Here is a 12,181-nt window from a genome sequence, read left to right on the forward strand (position 1 = left end):
TGGGTGTATCAGTTTTCAAAGTACATAATCTTTAATCAGATACCATCCCACTAAAACATCATCAGCTCTTCAACTTGGATCAAGTGTTTCTTCAACCTTCACAAGAAGAGAAGGCTCTACTTTTCATGAACAAGCACTCAAGGACCTAGAAAACCAGCTCCAATAAAATCACTGAGCTACTTCCAAAATTGATCGTTTAAGTGTGTTTTGTGTGATCTTATCATATTAAGGGGCCTATTTACTAACCTGTGTTAAAATAGCACATCGTCATGCTATATTACCGCAAGTTATTTCCTGTGGGATTTACTATTTACTATTTATTTATTTATTTGTGGTTTTTATATACCGGACTTCGTAGAAAACATCAGTTCGGTTTACATTATAACTTCAAACTCAGCAAACAGAGGCTTTACATGGAACTAATACAAAAACAGTGGATAAAACTATACAATTGGCAACAAGGTTTGATAAGGAAACTTAATTAGGAGTTGTAGGGAAGAAGTGATGACATTGAGAAATTGTTTTGAGGGGGGGGGGGAAGGGGGAAAGACGTAATGCAAAGAAAGCAAAGCGGAGGCGAAAAGGGTTGTAATGGTTGCATAGAGGGAGGGGAAGATGGGTTGCATGAGTTACATGCGATATCTCAGTTCTGCAGGTTAGCAAATCCAGCAGGAATTTTCCTTGTGTTACTGTGGCTGGGAAAACCATGCACTCTCAGTCACAGCAATGCATGCGGTAGGGCCCCCATCTTTTAAAGGGGCCACATGTCCTTGTAACCACACACACACTCCCCCGTGAAAGAATATCCCTGGTGGTCCATGGGACTGGCCCAGGCCCCACCTTCATCCCATCTCATGAGAAACCCTTCTGGAAGCGTCCAGCCTTGTAACTCTGCCCTGTTTAATCTCCCCCCCCCCCCTTGGAAATAGCGCCACCCTCACTCCCTTCCCAGGAGTCCCTCCAGCTTACCCCCAAGTGTAGTTCTGTCTCAAGAGGGCACGAGTGATTCTCACTTGCTCCTGCCCCGCTGGTGCCATCTTGAAAAATAGCACCAGCCGATCTCATGCTTCCCTATGCCCATTGTGGTGCTAATTTTCAAGAATGGCACCACAGGAAAGGAATGAGTAAAGATGGCTCCTGCCACCACCAATGGGCTAAGCTGAGGGAGGGTGGTGGCTATCCCAAAGGGATGCTGGCATGTTTACCCACTTGGACGGTAACCTTTGAACAGCCAACGTGGGCGCACATGTACGCACATACGCCGGCTCGCATCCAGAGACGTGGCCATTTTATAACATACGTGCGTACATGCATGCATGCATGTTATAAAACAGCACAATTTTATACAGACGTGTGCACGAATGCTGCCTCTACCGTGTAAGTGGACAGAATTGTATAAGGGAGGCGTGCCGACGCCATAGCATGCTTTCCCAGTTTGTCCAATTTAGGGATATGACTTCCAAACCTCCCTAATTTATTATTAGCGTCCCTTTCCCCAGATATTGGCCCAGATATTTTTTTGTTTTTGTACTTACACGCCATCCATAGCAGTAGTAAAGTTCCGCGGCAGAGGACCTCAGTGCGTGCCTGTGCGCGTAAGTATTTACGCACACATCTCTTGGCCTTGCCCCACCCCCTTTCCTGAACCTTTAACGTGCGCGCATATCGGGAGAGATGCCCGTACACGGGTGCTTTTTTTTTTTTTTTAATTTTTAATTTTCGGCATTTCAAATAATCACAAGCAAAACCTTGCGTTGCAATATCAGAGCATATCAAGTATTACATCAAAGAGAAAAAAATCAATACAAGGTATAGACATGAACTGAATAAAAATGAAGAGGAGGAGTGGCGCTCAGAAATAGGAGCGCTTCATAAACCAAAAATCGACTCTAATGTAAATAAAGGTAGCTGAGAGAGAATCACAACAATCATACATCAATACCAAAACCAGCTATGACAAATTAGGTGCGCGTATCCAAAAACCCTCTAAGTTGCGATGGTTCGAAAAATGATATAATGAACATTTTGGTACTTAATACAGCACTTGCAAAGATAACGAAGAAGAAATTGAGCCCCTTTTTGAAGAACATCAGAACGCATTAGCAAAAAATTCTTCCTGCGTGATTGGGTAAGATTTTGTAAGGTGAGGGTAGACCCAGATTTTTTGATCGTAGAATAAAGACTGTCTATTACGGAAAAAAAAAAAAAGTCTGAGGATATTATTCAAAGGAAATTAACATTGGCCTCCTTTTAACAATATCCATATCTTGAGACATTTCTAAAATCTCAGATAAATCCATTGATGGTAATTGTCTGGATGTGGCCTCAGTTCTACCAGGAGCTTGCGGAAGATAGAAGGCTTTTGTAATCACAGGCATTGCAGTATCTGGTACCGTCAACACTTGAATAATATAGGTCTTAAATAATTCCAGTGGTGATGATATATCTGTCACAGGAAAATTCAATACTCTTAAATTATGAGACCTCAAGGCATGTTCTACATTTTCCAATTTTTTGCTATTTATTAAATCTGCTTGAACCAGGTTTTGTTGGATCTTTTCAGATGTATTTGATCTCTGTTCTATATTCCATGGGTGTTTTTTAAAATCCGCGCAGTGTGCACCAGCCCCACTTATGTACATATCTCCGCACTTTGGCGTGCGTAGGGATTTTAAAATTAATTTGATATCATGCAGGAAATTTTGTAAAAGGCCATTTCTGTGAATAAAAATGTTTTACTCACAGAAATGCCTTTGAAAATTACCCTCTAAAAGAGAAAATATTTGGTTTATCTTTAATTCCCTTCCTCCTTACCCCTCAAACACCCACTCACTTTCTGTTTATCTTTTATACATTGTTAGTGAGATAGATACTTGCTTCCCTTCAGCTTTTACCAATTAGTTAAATCGGTCCATGTCTACCAATTAACCTATTTGTTGAGTCTTTCAGTGTCAAACCCTGTTTTCCCATACACTCTTATTTATTTTGTTTGTTCTGCCTAGCATGAGAAATTACTACTTACCTGAAAATTTCCTTTCCTTTGGGACAGTCAGATGAATTCAGACAAGCGGGTTATGAACCTCTACCAGCAGATGAAGACGGAGCAAACTGATGACAAGGTATATATAAGGTATATATATTCCTGCAGTGACATCAGCCCGCCAGTATTCTCTTCAAAAGCAACTGTGGCCAGACTAGCAAAAAACTTGATTAAAACAGATAACCATTGCAATACTCAGCCAAAAGCCAACACTGAGCTCAGACAAGAATGTAATAACACTAGTCTAGGGACTGGAGTAATACTTGCCAGCAATCCCTGTAACATGTAGGCACACAGTGGGATCAGTATGCAATCATTTGGCAGCCAAGGGCGGGAAGCTGGATTCATCTGACTGTCCTAAAGAAAAGGAAATTACCAAGTAAGTAGAAATTTCTCATTTCTTAGGGTGTAGTCAGATGAATCCTGAGCAAGTGGGATGTACCCAAGCTACTCTCGAATAAGGCGGGAGGCTGTTCGCAGTCCAACGCAGTTGCACGTGCCGAGGCTGCGTCCTCCTAGGCCTGAACATCCAGACGATAATACCTGAAAAAAGTGTGCAAGGAGGACCACGTCGCACCTTGGCAAATGTCGACAGGAGATAGTCTAACTTCTGCCCATGACACTGCTTGAACTCTAGTGGAATGAGCCCTAAACTGACCAGGGAACAGCTTCTCAGCATCCATGTATTCAGCCGTGACTACCACCTTAATCCAGCAAGCTATTGTAGCCCATGAGGCTGGCTCTCCCTGTCTAGCACTGCCGTGAAGGACAAACAGGAGATCTGACTTCCGCAAAGGCTCAGTAACTTCCAGATACCTGACAATATGTCTTTTGACTTGCAAGGGTCGCAACAGATAATACTCCTCTATATCTCTCTCTCTGTCCAGAGATGACAGGGAGATTGACTGATTCAAGTGAAACTCAGTGACCACATTCGGTAAAAAGGAACAGTAAACAGCTGTAAGACCCCTGGGGTCACCTGGAGAAATGGCTCCCAGCAAGTCAAGGCCTGCAGTTGAGAAACCCTGCACAAAGAACAAATTGTCACATGAACACCGTTTTCAAGGTCAGCAACAGCAAGGTCAGAGTACATAGCGGTTTAAACATAGGACCTGCCAAAAATAAATTAAGACTCCATAGGGGCACCAGAAACTGCAAAGGAGGATGAAGATGTTTCACTCTTTTCAGAAAACGGGCCATATCAGGATGAGCCGACAAGAATCCACCATTTACCTGACCCCTGAAACAGGCGAGAGCCACTACTTGTACTTTTAAGGAACTAAGAGCCAAGCCTTAATTCAAGCCAACCTGCAATTCCAAAATGAGCAGAAGCTTGACCAAAGAAGGAAGAGTACCTCTATCCTCACACCAGGCCTCAAACACTCTCCAAACTCACACATAGGCCAAGGAAGTGGAGAACTTTCTAGCTCTTAGCAAAGTGGAAATAACTGCTGCAGAGTATTCATGTTTCAGCAGCAAGCCCTTTTAACGGCCATATCATAAGACAAAATCGAGTCAGATCTTCGTGAAGAACAGATCCCTGCTGCAACAGGTTCCTGTGCGCTGGAAATCGAAGAGGTGAATCCACCAGGATCTTCCGCAGATCTGCAAACCACGTTCTCCTGGGCCAATCTGGAGCAACCAAGAGCACCATCCCTCCATGGCATTCGATCCTTCGAATCAGTCTGCTCAACGTGGGCCATGGAGGAAAGGCATACAGCAACTTGTCTTCCAGCCACTCCTGCATTAGGGCATTGAACCCCAATGACTTCCTCCTGTGGAACTTTTGCATTATGCAAAGTTGTCAACAGGTCTAGGAACGGGAGATCCCAGCAATCCCAAATCAGCTGAAACAACTAGTCTGACAATGCCTACTCTTCTGGGTCTAGACTATCCTGCTGAGAAAGTCTGCTCTTACTTTGTCTTTGCCTGCATTGTGCAAGGCTGAGAACATCTGAAGATGCACCTATGCCCATTCCATAAGATAATCTATTTCCTGATACACTTGTTGGCTCTTGGTATCTCCCTGCTGATTTAATGTAAGCCACAGTCATTGCACTGTCTGTCACTATTTGGACCGGTTGACCCTGCAGCCTGATGCCGAACTGTAAACATGCCAACTGGGCCGGCCTGGCTTCTAGCCGATTGATGTTCCAGAGAGAGACTTCTGTACTCCAGCGCCCTTGCACAGTCAGCTCCAACCAAGGAGGCTCGCATTAGTCAGTGTTAGCCAGTCTGGTGGGGGTGGATAACCCCTTCCATAGATGATCTGACTGCAGCCACCACTGCAGTTGGGAGGAGACCTCATCGGTAGTTGGAGCCAAATCAAATAGTCCTGAGACTGTGGGTTCCACCACGACAGAAGGGGGCACTGAAGAGGATGCATATGCGCCCTCGCCCATGGCACCACTTCCAGGGTCGCCACCATGAAGCCAAGTACCTGCAGGTAAGACAATATGGTCGGGCGCAGAGTGTTCAACAACAGATAGAGTTGAGCTAGCAACTTCTGAATTTGGGCTTCCAGGAGGAACACATTGCCCTGCTTCTTGTCGAACCGAACCCAGAGGTATTCCAGTGACTGAGTAGGCTGAAGACTGCTCTTGCCTAGGTTCACCACCCAGCTGAGCTCCTGCAACAGGGAAATCACCTTTTGAGTCACCAAGCGGCTCTCTTCCAGCAACTTGAATCAGCCAGTCATCCAATTATGGGTGTACTAGGATTCCATCCTTTCTCAACTCTGCCGCAACTACTACCATTACCTTGGAAAAGGTTCTGGGAGCGGTGGCCGGACCAAAGGGCAGTGCCCAAAACTGAAAGTGGTGCCCCAGAACTGTGAACCGCAGAAAGCATTAATGTTCTAGTTGGATGGGAATGTGAAGATACGCTTCAGACAGATCCAGGGAGGTCAGAAGTTTCCCCAACTGCACGGCCATTATAACAGAGTGAAAGTTTTCCATGCAAAAATGTTTCACTTACAGGATGGGATGAAAAGAGCCTTCTTCTTTGGCATGATGAAAAATGGAATATTGCCCCATATTTTCTTGAGACATGGGCACTGGAACCACAGCCCTCAGACTGAGGAGCCTTGCCAATGTACTCTCCACTGCCCGATTCTTCTGCAGGGAGACTCCATGAACATGTCCCAAGGAACACTGCAAAACTCCATTGCATGTCCTTCTTGTATTACTTCCAGGACCCACTGATTCGATGTGATTTCGACTCACCTCTGATAAACCAGAGAGAGGCATCTTCCTATCTCCTGTTCCCAGGGGTGGGTCAGCAAACCTTCATTGGGAGGCTTGGGAAAGTGCCACTACCCAAGCCTGCGCCCTTCTGGGTTGTCAGAGGTGAAAGGACTGAGACCTACCAAAAGGTCGAGTCCTCTGAAAGGTCACTCCTCTATAAGGTCGAAAACACAAGGTCCTCAAGCACGACCTTTCATGTTAAAGGAGCGCCACATCTGCTTCTTATCCTCCGGCAAATGAAGAGTTTCGCCCCACTTACTGGCCAGTTCCTCCAGCTCACTCCCAAATAAAAGCGAGCCGTTAAAGGGCAATATGAGGTCAGCCTTGAGGTTGCAACTGCCAACCAATTTTTCAAACATAACTGATGCCTGGCCGCTTCAATAGAAGCCACCACTCTGGCTGAAGTGCAGACTAATCACAGCCCTCATCTACCAAGAAGGCAGCAGCTGGTTCCATAAATGCCCTGGAGCTTACCACAGATTTATCTCCTGGGAGAGAAGCAAACAAGAGAGAGCCCCCAAGGAACAACAAAAAGCGATCTGCAAGTTCAATGCCACTGTTCAAATGCTTGCTTAAGCATAGACTCAATTTTATTTTACCATTAACATCCTTCAAGGCCGCACCTCCTTCCACGGGAAAAGTGGTCTGCATGGAGATGGCACACAGAAGTGCATCTATCTTCGGAAAATGTAAGTGCTCTCTTACTACTGGATCCAAAAGGTACAGGCCATCTAAAACCCGACCCCCTATAAAATTAGCCCCTGGGTTGCCCCAGTCAAGATCAATTAATTCTTGAACACTCTCCATCATGGGGGAAAAAACAAGAGGCTTTATGCAAGGAAACCAAAATGAGATTTCTCTTCAGCTCAGATTCGGAATCTGCCCCAGGAACCCCAAGCATTTCCAAGGTCTGGGAGATCAGAGCTGGCAGTTCATCTCTATTAAAGAACTGTAGCATAGTTCTATATGGTTCTAATCCTAGAGGAATTTTATCATCCTCAGGAGAGTCAGGATCAGCACCATCATCTGTGCCATGTGGATCTCCATCAGGAAGTCACGCTGCAGCTCTAGGAGTACTCCAATGCTTAACAGAAGGTCCAGGCAAGGTTCCTACCTGCGCTTCTGCTCTGGGAGCATTGGACAGGGTTGAAGACTGCATCTGAAGGAAATATTGCAACCCCTGGAAAGAAGTATCCAAACCAGGAGGCACACTCACTGAGCTAACGTCCCCTGCTGAGAAACCAGTTAGGGGAGGCCCAAATTCAGGCACCCCACCTGAATCATCTTTACCCAGACCTACATCCAGCTGGGAAAAACTAGATTTAGTGAAATCAGAGGAAGATAATTCTCCCTGAGCCTCCAATCAGCAATGGCACAAGTTAGCGGGTACTCCTGGCTGAGATGCCCTAATATGACAGGCAAAGGAAAAGGTGCTTTGGCTTCTTAGGTATAGGCGCCATTATGGCCGTCAGGGGAGCTGAGTAGCGGCTGGAGGCGTGCATCTAGCTATTTTTTTTTTTTTAATATATATTTCCAACTTAGGCACCCAAAAATTAGGCGTCCAACATTTAGACGACCCACACCTAGGAGCCTAACTAGGCATCTAAGACTTAGAAGTCCCAAAGATAAGCACACAGTACAACTTGTGTGCACAGGTAAGCATGCGGCCACTACAGCACCGCATAATTTGGACACACAGGCCAAAAACTGGGCGCACAACCTGGATGCACAGCTAGACACACAAGCCGAACCGACAATCCTGTAGAGGGCAACCAGAGAAAGTGCGCGAAATGCCGTTGCGGCCTACCATGCAGCACGCAGCAAAAAAGTCTGAGTGGAGCCTAGCCTAAGGAGGCTGCTCAACCTGCCAGGCTGCTCATGTCCCTTGACCTCCCACGGAGTGGGATGAACTTTGGAACAGCGCGCTGAGCATGGAGACCAGGGGAAGGAGGAAGCCCTACGCAACAAAAGCCAGAGCTCAGCCTTACCTGGCTGAGTGCAGAGATGGTCTCCGGTGGCGAGGGGAGAGGGCATGTGCTGTCACCGCTGTACTCTGCTCCCTGTACCCACTGCCTTTCAGCTGCTTAAGCAGCTAAATCCAAGCTGGCTGAAAACCAGCTACCTGACCAAGGCACTCATCGGAAATCACCTCAGGAATTCTCAGCTGGGGGAAGGGCCATTTGGTATCACCGCAGGAGAGCGGGGAAAATTTATTTCCTTAATTCTTTCTCAAATTGAAGCAGTCCCCAGTAGGGAGATGCATGTCACCATCTGCTGGAGATGGAGAATACTGGCAGGCTGGTGTCACTGCAGGGGTATATATACTGTGACGTCAGTTCGCTCTGTCTCCATCTGCTGGTAGAGGTGCATTTATTTATTTATTTATTTATTTAACTCTCTTCTATACCGAACATTCATGAACCGTATCATATCATGTCGGTTTACAGGGAACAAGGTGCATAACCCACTTGTTCTGGATTCATCTGACTGGATGCTAAGAAATGGAATTTCAACAAAGCAGGGACTATCTCTTATGTAACTCTGTACAGCACTATGTACACCTTGTAACACTATGTAAATATTTAATAGCAGTAGTAGTAGTAGCAGCATTTCATTATACCAGATGCATATATACAACACTTATCTTTCATTAATGTATTAGCTGCAAAAAATATGTTGAAGAGTATGCTTGTAGTGTAACACAAAATAAGTGCATTTAATGGTTTTCCTGTGTTTGATATGCTAGTTTCTGCCTGCTCCTGTGAAATTAGGGATAGCCCCGCTTCCTTGACACATCTTTTGGAGCCTTCTCCTTGAAGAGGTTTAGCTGGAATTTGGCAGGAGTGATAAAACTTCAGTAAGAGACTTTCCTATGAAATTACTGTCAAATCCATCCACGGAGAAGGTCTCTGATGCATCAAGTATGGACGGAAAGACCAATGGACAAACATGGCAATAACAATGTGCTCTTTGCACTGACAAAACATGCCGAAAGGGGCTAACAAAGAGTTCACAATTCTTTAAGCTTCAGGAATCTTATGTAAAACCACACAAATAAATGTTGTTATAACTACATAGTGGTCTCTTTTCTAGCCATAAAAAGCATCTCCTGATTGCATCTGGATTTAGCTTTTGTGCATTTAGCATTTGCATTATTTTTGACTCAGTCTGGGATGTTGGTGAATGTATGCAGATTAATTACATTATTTTTTGCTTAATGACATTTTTTTTTTTTTAAAAGGCTGTTATTATTCTTACCTCCTAAATTCATTCCAGCTTGTAGACATTTCTGCAGTCGGCAGGCTGGGCAGTTTTTTCTTCGAATCTTGTCAATGATGCAATCATTTCTTCCTGCACACAGGTAATTGTGTTGTCCTGAATAAACCAGAAAAAAACAAAAGAACTAAGTTTCTTTTATAGCTACTAATTTTAGAGACTGAATTTTTCCTCTTATTTTATTATCTTCAACATTTTGACCTTTATGGCTTTTTTTGTAATGTTGTCATTCATTAGGGATGTGCAGCAGGGACGGATACGTTCGATTCAGTATTCGTCGGGACCCAAATCCGTTACATCCGTTTTCGGGGGACCCCGATTCGTCCATTAGTTACATATGGTATTCATTTCCCATTAAAGTTAAAAAAAACAAAAAAAACCCCATCCCAACCCTTTAAATTTAATTAACTACAACCCCCCCCCCCCCCCCCCCAGACTTGCCAAAAGTCCCTGGTGGGGGTCCTGGAGCGATCTCCTGCACTCGGCTGCCAGTATTCAAAATGGCGCCAATAGCCTTTGCCCTTACTATGTCACAGGGGCTACCGGTGCCATTGGTCGGCCCCTGTCACATGGTAGGAGCACAAGATGGCGCCGGCCATTTCTCCTACCATGTGACAGGGGCCGACCAATGGCACCGGTAGCCCCTGACACATAATAAGGGCAAAGGCTATTGGCGCCATTTTGAATACTGGCAGCCGAGTGCAGGAGATCGCTCCAGGACCCCCGCTGGACCACCATGGACTTTTGGCAAGTCTTGGGGGGGTCAGGAGGGTGGGGGATTTATCCATTAGTGATACGTAGCATTCGTGGGGGTTTGCCATATATTTCGGAACCCTACAAATGCAACGAATAGGGACCTACACGTTGCGGATTGCGCATTCATTCAAAACGAATGCACATCCCTATCATTCATGATGTCACCTGACTCTCCACTGGCATTGCGGCATTTTCAGCTCTCATCATTCATGGATCCAGATAGCAATGAATGAACTCTAAATTTGACTACAATGACACTTTTGAAAACATCATTAATAAACTATAAATTCTAGGAAATTTGTGGTCCACTTGAAAACGTCTGTATTGTACAGTCACATTGTGAACCCTCAAGAATCCCAGGATGAATACAACTGCACTGCAGATTTGACCCTTATAGTATGAATGAGCCGACATGATTCCAAACAACAGGTAAAGCACTTTGCTTATATACACCATAATGAAACTCTACAATAGATTTTTTTCATGTTTACACAAAACGTAGACTGCAGGCTTAAGCAGGTCACATCTAATGTTGCAAAAGCATTTCTACTGTAGGCTTCATGAAGGTTGTTTGCTCTATAAAACAGAACTATCTTAAATCAACATCTTTATGACTTACTACAATATTAAGCCTGCTGGTGAGAGGATGCATAGTGCGACAGAACATAATTTGAAGGACACTGGAACCACTACAGTAGTTTGATCTCAACATACTATAGGGGCTTTTATTCAGTAACAGAAATTATGGATGCTTTATCTTTTTTTTTTTTTTTATATACAGACATTTGATCTGAGATATCACATTGGTTTACATTCATGTACTGTAGGTATTTCCCTATCCCTAGAGGGCTTACAATCTAACAGGCCGATTCAGTATAGTCCATGGGAGAGCGGACGAACGCCCACTCGCCTGTGCGCGCGATTCTCTATTTAAATGAGGCCCGGTGGTAGAAACGGGCAAAAGGAGGCGCTAGGGACACTAGCGCCTCCTTTTAGCCCGGAGCGGCGGCTGTCAGCGGGTTTGACAGCCGACGCTCAATTTTGCCGGCGTCTGTTCTTGAGCCTGCTGACAGCCACGGGCTTGGAAACCGGACACTGACAAAATTGAGCGTCCGGTTTTCGACCCGACAGCTGCTGGCCCATTTAAAATTTTTTTTTTTTTTTTTTACTCTTCGGGACCTCCGACTTAATATCGCCAGGGGTGCTGGCAGAAACTAGCGCCTACCTTTGGCTGCACATTTTACTTTCTGTATCACGTGGGAATACCTAATAGGGCCATCAAATGCATGTTGAGGGCGCTATTAGGTTCTGCGGGTTGGATGCGCATTTTTCGCCCCTTACTGAATAAGGGAGCTCCGTCGGAACGCACTGTACTGTATCGGCCCCTACGTTTGCACCTGAGGCAATGGAGGATAAAATGACTTGCCCAAGGTCACAAGGAGCGACAGTGGGACTCAAACCCTGGTCTCCTGCTTTGTAGCCCACTGCTCTAACCACTAGGCTATTCCTCCTCTCTCTCTTATGAAAGATGCACAAACGGACTGCACCTTGCTTTGAATCCTAGATGATTGATGCTACTGCTCAAGTTTTAAACTGGTACTAATTCAACTAATAAATGAACTTTTACTTACACTGTACTTTAAGGGGAGATTCATTTTAATTCTTAAAGAAACCAAGAAAGATTTATTTTTTGCTTTTCCTCACTTAAAATCCATTTAACACAAAAAACTAGAAATGTTGGCACAACCGCCACCGTGGGTGAGAGTTTTTGAAAGCCATGCCCTGACTTATGGGGCATATTTACTAAGCTGCGTTGGGTATATACCGCATGATAAATGCCTTAAAGGTGAATTTTTAAAATCCA

General features: G+C 44.8%; 1 protein-coding gene across 5 annotated transcripts in view; it reads right to left on the reverse strand.

Annotated features, from left to right (window-relative positions):
- Positions 1-12,181, reverse strand: part of NR3C2 (nuclear receptor subfamily 3 group C member 2) — a 531,591-nt gene that overhangs the window by 105,831 nt on the left and 413,579 nt on the right. For all 5 annotated transcript variants that reach the window (XR_003857159.1, XM_029604625.1, XM_029604838.1 and 2 more), the window contains exon 4: positions 9,544-9,660. Coding sequence is in view for 4 of the 5 variants with exons in the window: in XM_029604625.1 (XP_029460485.1) it covers positions 9,544-9,660 (117 nt within the window). In the remaining variant the exon portion in view is untranslated. The remainder of the gene's footprint in view (positions 1-9,543; positions 9,661-12,181) is intronic.

Source organism: Rhinatrema bivittatum, chromosome 1 (genome assembly GCF_901001135.1).
Source record: "Rhinatrema bivittatum chromosome 1, aRhiBiv1.1, whole genome shotgun sequence".
NCBI classification, from domain to species: domain Eukaryota; kingdom Metazoa; phylum Chordata; class Amphibia; order Gymnophiona; family Rhinatrematidae; genus Rhinatrema; species Rhinatrema bivittatum.